Source organism: Vespa mandarinia, chromosome 22 (genome assembly GCF_050613455.1).
Source record: "Vespa mandarinia isolate Hongniang chromosome 22, ASM5061345v1, whole genome shotgun sequence".
NCBI lineage: Eukaryota > Metazoa > Arthropoda > Insecta > Hymenoptera > Vespidae > Vespa > Vespa mandarinia.
Genome location: NC_140831.1, coordinates 1,602,815 through 1,622,151, shown reverse-complemented (window position 1 = coordinate 1,622,151; position 19,337 = coordinate 1,602,815). Strand labels below are relative to the sequence as shown.

At 31.9% G+C, this 19,337-nt stretch overlaps 1 protein-coding gene across 12 annotated transcripts; it reads left to right on the top strand.

Moving 5' to 3' along the window:
• Positions 1-2,518: 2,518 nt before the first annotated feature.
• On the top strand, positions 2,519-16,988 carry RasGAP1 (Ras GTPase activating protein 1). Of its 12 annotated transcripts, none has more exons than XM_085663474.1 (15): positions 2,519-2,815; positions 5,980-6,189; positions 9,725-9,845; positions 10,023-10,292; positions 10,469-10,625; positions 10,769-10,956; positions 11,113-11,448; positions 11,527-11,728; positions 11,847-12,065; positions 12,179-12,303; positions 12,401-12,532; positions 12,782-12,888; positions 12,975-13,218; positions 13,309-13,650; positions 13,769-14,475. In XM_085663474.1, the coding sequence occupies exons 2-15, from the start codon at positions 6,075-6,077 to the stop codon at positions 14,322-14,324; spliced, it is 3,114 nt and encodes a 1,037-aa protein (XP_085519600.1). In that variant the 5' UTR covers positions 2,519-2,815; positions 5,980-6,074; the 3' UTR covers positions 14,325-14,475. The 12 variants fall into 12 exon arrangements, with proteins under 12 accessions (XP_085519600.1, XP_085519598.1, XP_085519599.1 ...); XM_085663472.1 differs by having other exon boundaries at positions 2,519-3,018; XM_085663473.1 differs by lacking the exon at positions 2,519-2,815 and adding an exon at positions 5,287-5,517.
• Positions 16,989-19,337: the final 2,349 nt, after the last annotated feature.

The window sequence follows — 19,337 nt, the reverse complement described above, 5'->3', positions numbered from 1 at the left end:
GTATACAAACAATTATGATGTAATACGTGACTCTTTCCAATCGATTAGAGAACGAAATTTTTCTACTTCTTCTACTTCTTCTACTTCTTCTTCTTAGGATTTGCGAAAGTTTGCGGATTTTTACGAGATCCTTCCACCTACACACCTTTTCTTTGTTATTTTCTAGGACGATCGATTTTTTTCTATACACATATATATATATATATATATATATATATATATACATTTTTTCTCTTCTTTTTTTCTTCCTTTAAATTCGAAACTTGAAATTCGAGCGAATGCATAAAGAACGCATTATTCTTTATCGTGCGAAAGGAAGCGATAGGTTCGAGGATAAGATTCGAAGGATTTACTCAAGAATTTCATTTCCGGCGATAACGAAGAGGGAATTTGTCGGACGGGAAGGGTGTTCGTTCGTGTACATATATATATATATATATAAACATATATATATCCATATATATATATATATAAAAATACTACTAGCATAGGACGTCAATACTTTCGGATAACGTATCGTCAATGACGTCAAATATTTTTGACCACTATTCTCCCCTCCACCTATCTACGGACTGTTTTAAATCCTCACACACGGCGTACCGGGCCCTCGTTTCCCTTGCGCGCAAAATAGCACCGTAAAATGATTCTGTTGGTGGTGTGCGCGATTACCGGCCATTACCGGCCATAATGATAGAACGTGCGTAAGCGCGTTGCAACGACGCTCGGAGATTTTAACAGACGGCTCCTTTTGGAATGGACTAAAAAAGAAAAAGAAAAGAGAAAAAAAAAGAAACAGAAAAAGAAAGAAAGGAAAGAGAAAAGGAAAAAATAAAAAAGAAAAAAAAGAAAAGAGGAAAGAAACAAGAAAAAATTGAAAAGAAAGCAGTCAGCTGTGCATATGCATGGCATCTACGTATATATGTGTATATTATATATATGTGTGTATGTATGTATATATGTATTTACGTATGTACGTAAGACGGAACCTTGTAATTTCCGTATTTTCGTTCGTCAAGAGAAGCCGACTTAATTACACGGTTAATCGTGCAATTTACCACCACCATCACTACCGCCAATGACGACGATGCGCGTCGCCTTCGTTATTTGTCCTTCCCGCAAAAGAAAAAGAAAAAGAAAAAGAGCAAACGAAAGAAAGAAAAGTCTAATTGCAAAGCAAGTAATACTGTATACGTTCAAAAAGAAGGAAGAAAGGAAAAAAAAAAAAAAAGAAACAGAATGGGATGGTCTTGATAATAGACGTAAACTCACCTGACCTGATACTTATCGCTCTCACGATAAATGAATCGCATTATGCTTCGAGATATCGCCGCGATAAATCGACACGACTTACGTAATTTCATCGTGAGAGATCGTATCGTTTGATCGTAGTACGAGCTAGTGTTTACGCGAAGGCTCGATGACCTGCGTTGAAGATAATCAAGAGTGTAAATTAATCGAACGAATTTCCCAATGATTTACGATAATTCCCTTGTTCGCATTTAACATGCTAACGCGAGTATGTGTAGTTTTTTATTGCATGCGGAAATATGCATAAGAGAAGAAGGTTATGTATTTAATATTATTATTATTATTATTGTCATTATTATTATTATTATTATCATTATTAGTATTATTTATTAGACATTTAACGAGTCGTGCATCGATGCATGGCGACAGAAAAAGGAAGGAAAGAGAGAGAGAGAGAGACACGTAACATTTGGTACATCGCCATCGTCGCGAGTCGGATCCATCCGTTTCCTGCCATTCTAAAGAGTGAAATACATACTTCCTTACTATCATCGTCATCGTCTTCGTCGTCTTCGTCGTCTTCGTCGTCGTCGTCGTCATCCTTCCCGTGGTCCACCCACGTAAAGACTTTCCGCATATTTTTTCTTTTTTTGTTTTTCTCTCTTTTTTTTTTTTAACCTAAACCATTTTCTAACATACATCCCATGCAACTTTATTATACAAACCGACGAGAAGAGGTTAAAAGAAGAGGAGAAAGTTAAAGAAAGAGATATATCTAATTTGAAAAAGGATTAGAGATAAAGAGAGATAGAGAGATAGAAAGATAGATAGATAGATAGACAGAGAGATAAATAGATAGATAGATAGATAGATAGATAGATAGAGAGAGAAAGAAAGGAGAGAAAGAACAGTAGCACGGTCGATTGGTCTGTTCGAGAGAAAGAGAGAAACAAAGAAAAAGAGAGAGATAGCGAGACAGCGAGAGAGAAAGAGAGAGAGAGAGAGAAAGAGAGACAGTAAAGAGCCAATCGTCCTTGCACTTCGCGACGGCCCTTCGCGAATTCGGGCCACGCTCGTGTACGTCACTGGGATTTCGTAGCGTCGTGGCGCATGGTGGTGGTAAACTAAATATGGTGGGGGTAAAGAGAGGAGAAGCATTGAGTAGTGGGGATAGCTCGGACGAGAGAGAGAGAGAGTGAGAGTGGTGGGGATAGTCCGACTCACGGAGCTCGCTGAGACTGGAAGCGCGGAGAGACGGAAAGAGGTAAAGAGTAGAGGAGAGTAGAGAGGAGAGGAGAGAGGTGGAGAGGAAGCGAGCCATTGCGCCATCAGGAAGTGGCTCACCACTTACACGCGCGGAGTTAACCGGCGACACGCACGCTTGTGCGCGCGCGAGAGTATGTTCGAAAAAGAGAGAGAGAGAGAAAGAGAGGGAGAGAGTGAGAGAGGGAAAAGAGAGGAGGGTACCCAGAGGCAGACGGACTTAACGCATCGAGGAGAGATAAGAAGAGAATATAGGCACCGTCTAAAGAGCGGTGGCGGCGCTCGAGCGAACGAACGACGAATGGTTGGTAGTGGTGGTAGTGGTGATGGAGGTGGTAGTGGAGGTTGTAATAGTAGTAGTAGAGTAGTAGTAGTGTAGTAGTAGTAGTAGTAGTAGTGGGGGGTAGGTCGAGTGAAACGATGGAAGGCTCGTCCGAGAGCGGTGGTTTAACCCTGCGCTGAGCGCGCGTGTGCGTGAGCGTTCTCGCACGACATTCGGGACACCCGGTAGGTACGCGTCAAGACCGTATACGTACGGCTCTAACCCACCGGCGTTCTCCTTTCTTTCCACCACCTTCCCCAACCCCCTCCTATTCCCTCTCCGATTCTTTATTTTTTGACTTACTATGTCTTATTTACCTTTTTTCCCGCCTTCTTTTTTTTTTCTTCCTTTCTTTCTCTTCCTTTCTTTTTCTTTTTCTTCATCCATTATCCCTCGCCTTCGAATATATTATTCTTCTTTGTTCCCCACCCCTCTCTCTCTCTCTCTCTCTCACTCTCTCTTCCCCTCTCTTTTTCTTACTCTCTATCTTTCTCTCTGTTCGCTAATTAAAATTCTTCTTTAAATACACATTGTATATAAGTTATATACATTATATATATATATATATATTTATTATATATATATATATATATATATATATATATATATATATATATATATGTATCTGATGATGAAAAATAAATTTCGTATTGTGCGATATAATGCGTTCATAATTCGCACGTTTTAAACACGCAGACGTTAGAACTTATGTTCTGCGTTATCCATATTTAAGATCAACTTATAATTATTTTTCCGCGGTCTCTGAATTCAGAACGAGAAATTCAGATTTACGCGATTGTATTTTAGTACGTCATTTAGTTCCCGCGGTTTAGTTTCCCGCTTTCTTCCGTCGACTTTGGCTTGGATCCTCGTCCTCGTCTCTCTGTAACAGATACCATTGTTTCTCTTCTAACGTCATTTTCTTTCTTATAATACGAGCCACAAGTTAAATGCGCAAAATACGCTTATACACACGCACCATACATACATATGTACATACACACATATATATATATATATATATAATAATCCTTGCGGTATCGCTTAATGCTCTTGAAGAATTAGATAATTCTAAAGTATATATATATATATATACATATATATATATGTATATATATGTACACTTATCGTTATGTAGAAACAATAACTCGTGCCATCCGTAAAAATTACCACTCATATCTCGGCGAATTAGGTTACCTCGCCCCTTTAGTGGTAGGCGTGTATTTCTCAATTCGGGGTTGGGTTAATCACCAACAGAGGCACATCCCTAATTATCACGGACCGAGTTTAACGATAGTCCAAAAGGTTTTTATCATTCGTCACTGCCAACATTTTTTTTGGAGGAAATACATGAACAATTTTCAAAAAAAAAAAAATAAATAAAAAAAAAAGAAATAAAAAAGAAGAACTAATAACAACGAATCCTTAAAGTAAGTACCAAATCAACGAGGACGATTATTTTATTCGTAGAAACAATAAGTTGATTCATCCTCTTTCTGGACTTCTTTACGATTAAAGAAAGAAAAAGAAAAATGACGCGACGTTTATTGAAATGTAAAGATATAGAATTTAGGCTTGGCGTTCCTAGAATTTTTTTTTTTTTGTTCTTTAGATGAAGTTGTCATCGAAAACTGATATGAACAGAGATTGTGATTATTACAAGATCATTTTTTTCCAATAAAAAATCAATAAGGATTAGTAATTAATGATATTCTAATTGGAATCATCGTTATGCCAAAATTCCCTAAACGAACTAACCTCTTTCATATTGTTACATTTCTAAAATAAAACTTTTACTTTTTATTTATCATAGAAATTTTATATTATACTGACCTCTCGATTATAAATTAAGGGAGAAATAAAGGGATCTTTTCTGTTAGGAGCAATAGAGAAAAAAAAGAAAAAAGTATATATATATATGTTAAGGAAACTTTACATGATATGATGTGTCAAATATTTCAGGAGAGTACGAAATAAAACAGCCGACTTCCGGTTTCTACCGGAAGTACAATGATTTAAAATTTGTTTTTATGAGATATTCCTGTATTATTTTCATTAATTAGATATTCTAATCAATTATCTTTAAAAAAAAAAAATTATTAAACAATTTATAGGTCCAAAATTAATAATCGGTGAATACATACATATATATATATATATATACTTTTTCTTTTATAAATAACCGCGAGTTATCGATATCGACGAAATATTTCGAATAGAAGTAACAAATCGCGCTTTTGGCGTATTGATCGATCGATCGATCGATTAGTTGATCGATCGATTTCTCGTCTTATCATCGACGAAGGTGACTATTTTATCTGAGTGTTATGTAGCAAAAGCAATATCAATGTCGGTCAGTCATGAATTAAAAAAAAAATATATATATATACACATACATATATATATATATATGTATGTATTACGTTAACCTTAAGTATCAATGAAACATATAGAGAGTGGCTTATCGTTACGAGAGTTGGGTCCTCGCCGGTATCTATCTACCAGTCAATAAAGAGCCTTAATCACGACTATAACAGAGACGAGAGAGATTGAGAAAGAGAAAGAAAGAGAGAAAGAGAGAGAGAAAACAACGAAGGAATTTCTTTCTCCAGTTCCGTCTATTACGTCGCTTTAAAAAAAAGGCACACGATGCTCACGAGCGAACGAACAAGTTAAAGCAAGTAGTAGGTACACTTACCACATAGGTACCTACGCATATACATATATATATATATACATATGCATACGGTTAGGTCTCTTTTAAATCGCGAACGAATCGCAACTAAGTGAGTGAGTGCTAACTAAAGTGCTATGATAAATAGTGTACTAAGATACAATAAATCGTCGCGATTCACTCATAAATTATATCAAGTAACTAATAAATCACATGACGCATACCGACTGAGAGATCAGACTCGCTCGTTAATTTTAAATCTTGTGGATAACGTTATTTTGTATATATATATATTATATATATATATATATATATTATATATATATATATATATTATATATATATATATATATTATATATATATATATATTATATATGCATGTATGTATGCATGTATGTATGTATGTATGAATTATAATAATTATAACCTTAAAATAAAATAAACATTTTTTTCCTTATGAAATTCCCAAAGGAAAGCTCTTACCCCGTGAGCAACCCCGTTCTTCACCTTGATTTCGTTCTTGACCCGTAACAATTATCAGAGAACGGAAATACGATACATATTTCATGTGCCGTGACGCGTCAAGGAACATAAGAAGAGAAGAAAGGACAGAAGGAGAGGAAAAAAAAAAAAAAGAAAAAAACGGAGAGAGAAAAAAAAAAGAACAACAAAAAGAGGAAGGTATAACAAAAATTCTTTCATATAATAAAATTCTTTGATATTCGTTCGTCACACAGGACGCAACGAAATAAAAAAAAAAACTAAATAATTAACTAACTAACCTAACGTAAATAAGTAAATAAGTAAATAAGTAACTAAGTACGTACGTAGCGCCGAAGCGTTAAAAAGGGCTGGGGGAAAAAAGAAGACATTCTCTCACGCTCGGGACGACGTAACGAATGGTACGTCGTTGCACAAAAAGGTACGTAGGAAGTAAGAGGCGGCGTAAAAAAGAGATATAGAAGGGGAAAGAGAAAGAGAGTGAAAGAGTGAAAGAGAAAGATAGAAAAAGACAGAGCGAAAGAGAGAAAGAGAGAAAGAGAAAGAGTGAGAGAGAGAGAAAGAAACTAGGAGGAGGGGCACCGTGGTGCCCAGCGTGGGGCGCCACTCGCAAACGATACGCTCCTGATTAGAACCCATTCACAGAATGAACGAACCGCTTGCGTTCCGTTCGTGTAGTCACTCAGTAGTGTCATGGAGGTAACATGGCCGAGGAGACGCGCCTAGTTCGCGTTGAAGAGAGGCTAAGGATTAAAATCGGTACGAAGGATAAATAAGTTCGTAGAGTGTTGTCTTTTAGAAATTATATATAGAGACGACATTTATTCGTATTGTCGGAGAACGTCTCAAATTATCGTCGAGAAGAAAAATCTTATTACTCGCGAGTCGTGGTCCCGTGGTACGAAGGAAGAGAGAAACAGAGAGAGAGAGAGAGAGAGAGAGAGAGAGAGTGAGAGAGAGAGAGAGAAAGAGAAAGAGAGAGAAAGAGAGAGAAAGAGAGAGAGAGAGTGGGTGAGCGAGCAAGCAAACGAACGAACGAACGAACGAACGAACGAACGTACGAACGTACGTATGTACGAACGAACGAACGAACGAACGAACGTACGAGCGAGCGAGAGTAAGAGAAAGAAAAAGAGAAAGAAAAAAGGAAAAAGAAAAGGAGCGAGAACGAGAGTGAGTGAGTGAGTGAGTGAGTGAGTGAACGAACGAATAAGTGAGTGAGTGAGTGAGTGAGTGAGTGAGTAAGAGAAAAATGAGAAAAAGAGAAAGAAAGAGAGAGAGAGAGAAGTTTCTCAGAGTTCGAATTTCTTCCATTTACTTCTCTTCGTATCTCCGTAGTCGTCGGGATGTCACCTAATTTCAACTTTACACGGATCCGCTCACGTCGAGCATTTCTTTTTTTCTTTTCTCTCTCTCTCTCTCTCTCTCTCTCTCTTATTCGAGAGGAGGGGATAAAAAAGAGGAAAGAATAGGATAAAACAACGATGAACAATTCTCTCGTTGATTAGTTTCCTGATCATCGTGATCATCATCGTCATCGTCATGATCATCATCATTATCATCATTATCATCATCAAGTCGTGTCCAACACGACGGACAGAGAGAGAGAGAGAGAGAGAGAGAGAGAGAGAGAGAGATGTGTGTTTGTTTTATCGGAAGAGGCATCATGCGCGCGAGTATTGTGAGTCGCTAGAATTGAGGTTCGGTTGTGTGTGTGAGAGAGAGAGAAAGAAAAAAAGAAAGAAAGAAAGAGAGAGAGAGAGAGAGAAAGAGAAAGAAAGAAAGAAAGAAAGAGTGAGTGAAAGAGAGAAAGAGAGGACAACGTTTACGGGACGGACACGGTGTTTCCGTCTCCCTGTAACGCGACGAACGAACGAAAGAACGTACGAACGAACGAACCCTTTCCTTGAAATTTCCAATCAGCCTATGTTATACGCTTACATTCTCAACTCCCACGCGTCTACGGTGCCCCTACGGTGGTGCCGCGAGGCGTGCGCGCGGGAGTGCCTTTGTGGCAAATGTGCGTGTTTAGGGGGGTTAGGAGGGTGGGCGTAGGAGGGGAAAGAAGGGAGGATGATGATGATGAGGAGGAGGAGGAAAAGGTGGTGGTGGTGGTGATGGAGGTTCTTCTTTCTTCGTGTGCGTTCGTAAGCGCGTTTTTATCTGTCTCCTTTCCTCCTCCTCCTTCTCCTCCTCCTACTTCTTTGTGCTTGTTTGATGCTCTTTTTGTGTGTGCGTGTGGTGTGTGTCTAACGCGCCCAGTGTACCTGTCGCGTATGCGTATGTATATATATATATATATATATCTTTCTCTTTCTTTCTGTATGCGTTCAGCGTGTCGCGTGTGCCTCTCTCTCTCTCTCTCTCTCTCTCTCTCTCTCTCTCTCTCTCTCTCTTTTTCTCTGTCTGTTTCTTTCTTTTTTTTGCATCTCTCTGTCTCTGTCACACTCTCTTTTTCTCTGTATCTATCTCTATCTCTCTTTCTCTCTCTCTCTCTTTCTCTCTCTCTTTCTCTCTCTCTCTCGCGCTCCCTCTCGATCGCAGGAAACGAAATCGTGTGGCCGCACGAAGCGCGTATACATACATACAGCGCGATAAAATTCCTCCGCGTGCAAACCGCGCGGTCTACCGAGTAAAAGAGAGAGAGAGAGAGAGAGAGAGAGAGAGAGAGAGAGAGAGAGAGAGAGAGAGAGAGAGAGAGGCTCTCTTTACTGTGTTTGCCCCTCTTTACGCTCGGTTTTCTTCGAAAGATTTGAAGAAGAAATGAGACAGACACACACACACACACACAGGATGTCCGTTCGAAAGATGATGATGATGATTTGATTGGAAACAGAGAGAGAGAGGAAGTTTGGATCAATCGGAAGTTTGGATTATCCACGTTTACTTTTAGTATTTTTTTTCTCTTTCCTTCTCTCTCTCTAACCCTCTTTCTTTTTATTCTTTTTTCTTTATATATATATATGTATGTATGTATGTATGTATGTATGTATGTATGTATGTATGTATGTATGTATGTATGTATGTATGTATGTATGTATGTATGTATGGATGTATGTATGATGTATGTATTTATGTATGTATTTTTATCTTTTCTCTTTCACCTATTTCAAACTCAGATTGCCGAAAGTATAAGTCATTGTCATTGTGTGAAAGATTTGTTATACTTACGAATACACTTTCGCTTAAAACGTGAAGAGACCGTTATACTTTTTGTCCTTGTTCTTTTTCTTCTTCGCCTTCATCTTCGTCTTCTTCTTCTTCTTTTTTTTCTCCTTTCGATAATTTCACTAACTCGTCTTTTAGATACGTATATAAATATATATATATATATATTTTTTTCTTTTATTGTCAATGATCGTAATTCGAGCGCACAAAATGATTCAACGTTCATGTTTCTCCATTGTTTTCGTTTCATCTTTGATTTCACTGATTTTAACGCGTCATAAAATAATAATAGACCTGTCTCTCTTCGTTCTTAGAATGACTGACAATGATGAGAGTGTAGTAGTAGTAATAGTAGTACGCCGCGTGTGTTGTTGACAATCGAATGATTTGCGTTTTGCGAGAGTGTGAAAAAAAATTTGCAGTTCCCAAACGTTGTGTAGTGATGTAATATTGTGATCGAAGGAGAGAAGGATCGAGGCTTATTTAAATAATATCGTGTAAAAGAAGAATGGTGTTAATAAAGGTATATGATGATTGTTATTTATAGGTGAAGCAAAAAACCTACAAAGTAGAAGTCATGGGTCTCCGGGTACAAGAGATGTATACTGTGCACTGTCACTTGACCAGGAAGAGATATTCAGAACGACAACTATGGAGAGAACGCTTAAGTAAATGTTTTTTTAAATATCATTGAATATTTTCTTTCTTCTTTCTTTTCTTTTTTTTTTGTTTTTTTTTTTTTTACTTATATACAACCGTCAAATAGATTTGAATCAACTTGTTTTTTTTTTTTAATCAACATTAAAGCTTCCATCATCCCAATTACAACATTTCATTTTATGCAGTCCTTTCTTCGGGGAGGAGTTTCAGTTCGAGGTACCCCGCAAATTTCGATACCTTGGTATTTATGTCTATGATAGAGATAGGCACTTAAAGCAAGACAAAATTCTGGGAAAAGTAGCAATAAAGAGGGAAGATTTAGCGACATATCATAATAAAGAACATTGGTTTCCATTAAAACCAGTTGATGCCGATTCTGAGGTACAGGGGAAAGCTCATTTAGAACTTGCTTTGCAACCTCAAGTTGGACATGTTCAACCAAAACTTACAGTCAGGTAAATTAAAATATTCTTAAGTTATATTATTTAGAGATTTTTTAATTTGACTTTGATCATATATATATATATATATATATATATATATATATATATATATAATATATATATATATATATATATATCTGTCTTAAAAAAGTTGATCTGTTATTATATCTAATTATATGCTTTTACAGAGTAATAGAATGTAGTGAATTAACTATTAAAAATGGTGGCTGTGATCCTTTTGCAACTGTTACAGTCATCTACAGTAATGGTAAACAAATATCAAAGCGCACGAAAGTTAAGAAAAAAACAGTATCTCCTTATTTTAATGAGACGTTTGTTTTTGAGGTATGTATATCTTTTATATAAATTTTATTTATTTATCTTTTTTTTTTTGTGAACAATATTTATACATTATTTATTTAAATGAATAAATAAATATTTCTTTATATATTTTTATATACATATGTATATATATTCTATTTTTACAGCCAGAGCTAATGGAATATAAAGATAAAGATGTATCTCATTATTCTATTGATGGAGGAGAAGTTGGTGAAGTTGTAGTTGGCTTATGGCATGCGTCTCCTGGTATGGGAGAACAACCTGCATTTCTAGGAGAAGTGCGTGTTACATTAAGAGGACTTCAGAAGCAACCAACTAGTACAACAACTGCGTGGTACATTTTGTTATATCTATACTCTTCTATTTAATTTGTGACATCACATTAAATATTTAAAATAAAATGGTGTAAGGAGTAGTCTTTTTTTCTTCTGCTTTTGATCTTTATGTATATTATGTTATGTTCTTTCTAAATTTAATTTTTCTTTATTAGGTATTTTCTTCAACCAAGAGCAGCAAAACATAGACCAAATAAAATTTCAAGTAATTCAACACCACCGGGTACCCTTCCAGGGTTAGGGTCATTACGTTTAAAAATTCATTATACAGCTGATCATGTTTTCCCGTCTGGAATGTATGAGAGATTGAGAACTTTATTATTACAAAGTGTTAATGTTCAACCAATAACATCATCTGCTGTTTATATTTTGGGTGAAATTGTGGCTTCCAAAATGGAAGCTGCACAACCACTGGTTAGAGTGTTAGTTCATCATGGACAATTAGTGTCTGTGATGCGAGCACTTGCAAGTCATGAAATTTCTAAACTAACGTAAGTTTCCCTTTCAAATATGAATATGTAGTATTGAGTTATATACGATGCAGAAGAATTTATCATTTCATTTTACAGTGATCCAACAACTATTTTCCGCGGTAATACATTAGTCAGTAAAATGATGGATGAAGGCATGAGATTAGCAGGTCTTCATTATTTACATAGTACATTAAGACCAGCAATGGAGCAGGTCTTTTTAGAAAGGAAACCTTGCGAAATAGATCCTACAAGGGTAAAGGATGCAAATACGATACAAACGAATTTAGCAAATCTAAAGGTAAGATGAGTTTAATATATAAATTATTTGATTGAAATAATATCTGATATTTTGTACTTTTGAGTAATGAATTTTAATATCTTTTTGTGCGCGGTTTTTTTTTTTTTTTTTATTACAGGAATATGTAGAAAGAGTATTTACAGCTATAACAACGTCTGGTGTAAGATGTCCGCCATTAATGTGTGAAATGTTTTGGTGTTTACGAGAACTTGCTGCAACTCATTTTCCAAAGAATAAAGAAGTACGTTACTCCGTGATAAGTGGTTTTATTTTCCTAAGATTTTTCGCACCTGCAATATTGGGACCAAGATTATTTGACATCACTACTGAACAAATTGTAAGTAATTAATTAAATGCATTAATTAATCGTATGTTTCAAATATAGAATAAAAAAGATTCCAGTCTATATATGAATTTTTATCTTTAAACTTATATTAATTTGTATTATAGGATTCTCAAACAAATAGAACGTTAACATTAATATCTAAAACAATTCAAAGTCTGGGTAATTTAGTGAGTTGTAGAGGAGGAGCTGGTAGCGTTTGTAAAGAGGAATATATGGAATGTGTATATAGGTATGTAATTAGGGATACATGTACGTTAAATAAATCCATAATAATCTTTAGAGAATGAATCATATTTTCTTGTATAATTCTTAGTTTATTTTTCCAGAGAATTTTATACAGAAAGACATATACAAGCTGTTAAACAATTTTTGGAACTTATATCGACTAGTAGCAGTAGCGGTGCAACGAAACAACGACCTACGATGTTGCAAGAACAACCAGTTGTGTTGAAAGAAGGGTAAGTTAAATCTTTACTTATTCAAATTGATTTTCCATAGCAATTGTAAAAGTTTTACAAGATTATATTTTATATAATTGAAGTTGTTAACTTTATGTTTCTAATAGAATATATTTCCTTTTTGTGCATACTATCGATTGTACTAAGAGGTTTGTATTGTAAAAAAACAAAAAAGAAAAAAAAAAGAAAAAGAAAGAAAAATATTGTCCATAGCGAGTTATATAGTTACTATGTTTTTTCTTCTTACAGAATAATGATCAAGAGGGCTCAAGGGAGAAAAAGGTTTGGAAGAAAAAATTTTAAACAGAGATACTTTAGATTAACTACACAAGATTTAACTTACTCCAAAACAAAAGGTAAGAGAAAATGATATTATGTTGTATTGTTGGGTAACATTAAAAAGTTATTAAATACTTAAAATCAGTTTATATTTATTTTACAGGTAAAGAACCTTTATGTAAAATTCCTTTGGAGGAAATACTCGCGGTTGAAAGGTTACACGAAGATTCTTTCAAGATGAAAAATATGTTTCAAATAGTACAACCACAAAGAGCATTGTATGTTCAAGCTGGTAATTGTGTGGAAGAAAAAGAATGGATCGACATACTTACGAAGATATGTCATACAAATAGTAATAGATTAGAAAAATATCATCCTAGTGCATATATTAATGGCCATTGGCTTTGGTAAGTAAAAAGTAATGTGAAAAGTATATTTTTTTAATATAAGTATCATATGATATATCTTCTTATTTTTGTATACATGATATTTCATAGTTGCCGTGCAGCATCTGAAGTAGCTCCAGGATGCAGTGAGGTGTCTCCAGGTATAGAGGCTGGTTTACGCATGGTTCTAGATCCTGATCGGGATTTACAAAGGATACATTCTTTGATTTTCACCAATATGCCTCGGCTTGAAACATTAATGAGTGCATGTGAGTGTCAGGCAGTGTATGGGGCGAGTGATATGTGTGTGATACCAGGTGGTGGGTCTCTTATTGAAGACGTTCCATCTTGTTTTAAAACTTTAACTTCGTTGAGAGAAGCTGCATATGCTTTGCAGCACGAACATAGAGCTTACTTTAGAAGACTAGCACGTGATACCAAGTATGGGAGCAAGTAAGTTTTATATTTATCATTGTTTCTATATTATTAAATCCATCGCATAGAGAAAATTATAAATATTATTATCTTAATATTTTCTTTTATAAATCTTTTATTATTGAAATTATTTTAGACAAGCACCTATTGGTGACGATAATTACCTCCATTTAGCTGCCAGAGCTGGTTTTGATAGTCAGATAACGAAACGTGCTTATGAAACAGATAGCTTAAATCAGCGTTGTACAGATGCAGACCATTGTTATGATATTGGATTTTCTAGACGAATAGAAGATCGAAGATACGACGATACACTCAGGAAATGTCTAGACTCTGACTCCATCAATCGTAGGTATGAGAATGAAAGTAATTTGTTAAGACGCTATGACAGTAGTACTGATACTATTAAAAGTATACAAAATGATCTCAAAAAATTTGATCATAGTTTAAACAATACATTAAGATCTGAAAAATCTGAAAGAAATGGAAATGAAAATATGGAAAATCGTAAAAGACTTGATAGCTCTGCTTTGTTGGCAACAGATGGAATTAATCTATCTGGTACACTGTCAAGAAAGTTAAATAATTATGATAATACTAGAAAACTGGATGAATGTACATTGACAAGAAGAATAAGGGATGACATAAATGACATATCCTGTACTGCTATGAGTGAACGTGGCAATCATTAATTTAACTGTAATATAAAAAATACACGCTCTACGTTCCTAGGACACATTTTTAGAGGAAACTTTGTCCGTGCATTCGCATTAGTTATATTTCAAGAAGAGATGGCACTCAAATTCAATTCTGATTATACAAGGCTATATATATTTTTTTACTACTCATACAGATATATATATATATATATATATATATATATATATATATAATATATATAATATAATATATATATATATATATATATATATATATATATATATTAATATGTAATACTGCTTTTGCTTACATATTGTTGACTCTTGTGCAATAGGGTCATCTCTTTTCTTTTTTTTTTTCTTTTTTTTTCTTTTTTTTCTTTTTTGTACACGCGATTTTAATATTTTTTTGAATTATGTAAGTTCTGGTTGTCTTACGCGCACAAAACTTTTGAAGCTATAAGATCAAAAGACTTCGAGAAGCCATTTTTATGTATTTGGTTTCTTATAACGCTGTGGAAAACTGAACATCTCGTCAAACGACAAAAATTTCTATTATTTATTTATTTATTTTCACGTCATTTTAAAAAGCTGGTAATAATGTATGTGCATTAAATATGATGCAATAACACACAATGTGTTATCGATTGCATAAGCTATAATCTCATAGACTGGGGATAATTTAATAATCGCCAGTTTTAACTGATAAATATTTAGGGAACATAATAGCTATTTTTAATTATGAAAATATTATTTTAGGTGAATATATTATTTAATTATCATTGTTTTTCATTCATAATTCCATCAATTTATAACTGAGATATGTATATATCTCTAAAAAGAATAATTGAAATATTAAATATTTGTCATACAGTTTAATAAATAAATATAACAAAAAATATATATGAGACATGCCAAAATTATGGTATGTCTGTATTATAATAGATGTCACTTAAATTTCATAAAGTAATTAAATTAAATAAACTTGAACTATATACGAAAAATTGAACAAAATTAAAGCTTGTGAATCCAAAGAGGCCTGAGTGCTAAACAGTTCTAAATTAAATGTTTGCAATCACTATTAACAGCATTATGAAATGTTGTTAAGTGCTTGATATGTAAAATTATTTCTACCATATCATATCATTATTTTTATTATTATTAATGTTATTACTATTATTATTATAATGATGATGATGATTAATTATTATTATTATTATTATTATTATTATTATTATTATTATTATTATTATTATTATTATCTTATTATTATTAATTATTATTACTATTACTATTACTACTATTATTATTATTATTATTATAATAATTATTATTATTATTATTATTATTATTATTATTATCGTTATCATTATTATAACTATCGAAACATAATTGATAGTAAAGTTCAAAAACTATGATCACACACAAGCATTGAAAACGAATGACAAATCGATGCCTTTGTTTTCTTTTTTTGTTGTTTTTCTTTATACATCATTTTGAAAATTAAAACGCTCATATTTCCTGTTATTTTCAGATCTAAAATAATTTTCTATTGCATTTATTTAAAAGATATTAATGATAATCACGTTGATCTTATAAGCTGATGCTTGTCAATTAAATACAAACAATCCTGTTTTTTTTTTTTTTTTTTAATTTAAAAAAATTTTTTTTAAATTAAATGAATTGTAATTTGTGAATAAATCATTCTAATAATCTAACAATTCCATATAATTCATGGATAATAAAGATATGGATATATAAAGATGAAAATGGATATATAAAGATAAGACACTTAGAAGTTTTCTGTATATTTTTTAATAACAAATTCAAATTTTCTCATTAGGTTTAAAACTTGGAAGAGATCAAGAAAAACAAATATTTAAGAGCACGTCTGATCTGCAATTTACGAGAAAAAATGTATCTATACTGTATAGAAAAAAGATCTTACAATTTTACAAATGAGACTGCTATCTTTTTTCATCACAATAATATTCTGGCTTTATATATATATATAAAATATGTTTTAATATTTGATTATATATATGTCATAATAGAAATTATTATAAAATATATATATGTATATATATATATATATATATATATATATATATATATATATCCTGTGATAGTTTATATAACCAGCATTCATTATGATATATAGATATTCTAATCAAATGTATTATTCATATTATTAACTAAATAACTGTTAAGACAATTGGCATTTACTAAGAATCAATTTTATTTTGTAAAACTAATCTTGTGTGTGCATGTTGTGTGTGCACAAACAGAGTAGAAACTAATCTATGCCATTCTTAATTCAATTTATTTTATGTTTGCAATTTATATGGAAAATATATTCTTCGATAAATTTAGGACACGTTTTTGAATATATATAGAATAATATTATTACTATTAAGAAGATTGCCATACATATGGTATACATGCAATTAAAAAATTATGAAATATAAATCTATAAAATTTGTCACTTAACAGATATAGATTTTTCAAGATATGTATAACTAGTAAAACTAAAATAATGGAGAAGTTTTTTTTTTCTCTCTTTCAATCGGCGACGTATGTATTTATCTATTTAAATTATTGAATCTAATATTACATTGATTTGGAAAAATCATATGCATTTTGAATCTAAAAAAAAAAAAAGAATGCATAGAAAACTTGCAAATAAATATATTAGTATGTGATTTCAATGCTTTTGCTGGTCATTTCATTGGTATTCGCATAAAAACACTTTTCTTTGATCGATATTCTATCGCGTCCAAATTTATTTTGAATAATAATTATTGTATGCTTTGAAAATCTCATCTGCATTAAAGCAAAATTTTTTATATTTTTCTTTTGCAATCATAAGCTATATTATTATGAATATATATATATATATATATATATATATATATATATATATATATATAAAAGAAAAAAAAAATCCCTCCAAAATCTGATAGACAAGAATATAGAAGGAATTAAAAATAAAGTCATAAATAAAAAAGGGCAGTTGTTAAAAGAATGTATAGTAATTGTTATGGCCTATTATTAATTATTGCAGATATTATGTAGTTTAAAAATTCTAGCTTATCCTTATAATGTACAGTGTACAGAATTCTTTATTTCCATGTTTTAGAGAATGTGACTTTATTAAAATTCGTTTATCGTCTAGATTTACGATCTAAGATAATGTTAGTGAGTATTTATAGATTAATCAAAGTGTATATATATATGTATATGTATATATATATATATGTACATATAATATATGTATACATATATATATATATATATATATATATATATATATATATATATATATATTGGACAAAAATGTTATTTAATTATTTCAACTACAATTTATATTCAATGTAGTTTGAGAAAACTTGACATATCCATAAAAGGCCTTCAAGTGCATAGGTTTATAAATAGAATTTGGCTTATTGTCCGATAAAGATAATCGACATTAACAGTGTATAAATAAATAAGTAAATTATAATAGAGGAATTAGATAAGTATAACGTAAAGTTTGCTGCAAAATATTAAGTTAATATACAGAGGATTAAATCTTCCTCTCTTTATACTTTCATGACCTGTGAACTGCAAGAATCCTCTGAATAAAAAGTGATCAAATTAATAGTTATTTTAAAATGAATAATTCAAAATCTCTCTCTCTCTCTCTCTCTCTCTCTCTCTCTCTCTTTCTCTCTCTCTTTCTCTCTTTCTCTCTCTTTGTATTTTTTGGAAATAACATAAGTTTTCATTATATAATAGTCGATCGTAATTTTACGAGTTCTTGTATGTTATATGTAAGAAATTTTTTTAATAATTTGATTTTATATATATATATTATTATATATATGTATATATTTTGGAACAATATTACAACAACGATTATCTTGTATTGCATTTTGAGTAACAAAATTAATGTTAAATTTATTGTTAATCCATACTAATGAACTATGAGAAAATTTGTTAAATACATAAATATATTTCTTTTCTTTTCTTTTTTTTCTCGTTTATTTTCTTTTTTTTCTTCTTTTTAAATTTTTGTAAATGACAAAGAAAATACATTTAATTACGTAAAGATTTTCTTTGCCATATGAAATAGTAACGTTGCACAATGATCAATTGATAAACGATAAACAATGGGATTTATTAAGAGGATATTATGTGACTGCATTGAATATATATGTTATGTATATACGTATATATGTATAGACGTGTAGATATATCTATATATGTATATATATGTATATGCATTACATACATATATTTGTATATTATATATTTTCGAGTTTTCGATGCAGATAAACATGGTAATTCTACTTATCAGCGGTATTATTTATATTAATTTTATTGTATTAGTAATTTAATAACACTTTTGTATACTCTTTCGTTGTGTTCACCAAGTAACTATTGTTATCTTGCAGAAGTTCTTAGCATAGACTGTGCCTTACATTTCTCGAGGACCGAAAAAATACATTTCTTAAATCTACAGAGGATTATATTTCACAAATTATTTATTTAAATCGAGGATTGTGGGGTGTGCTATGTAATATACACCTTCTGTGTATTTTAATATTGTACATATGATGTTTACTGCAATAAAAAATATGTCCTCTGTGAAATTATTATTTTCATTACTTTTTTTCTTTTTCTTTCTTTTTTACCTCATACATATTTCCTTTACGTAGAAAATAATTTTCTTTTATTATTGATTAATTCAAATAAATCATGACACGTTATATAGTAAAAATAAAATTAATAACGAGTAATTATCAGAGCTGTAATGTAACAAACGAAATAATTCTTTCGATTGATATAAATAAATTATAACAATTATATATTGATAATAAAAATAAATTATAATTAATTACTAATGCATATTGATACCGATATGTATATATATATATATATATATCGAAAAAAGAAAACCGCGCGAAAATTCAATTGTTCAAAAATTCGCTCCAAAATCTATATTGACGTGATGTTCGAAATAGTGATTTCAATTCAATTCGTTAGTGGATTTCTTATTTTGGC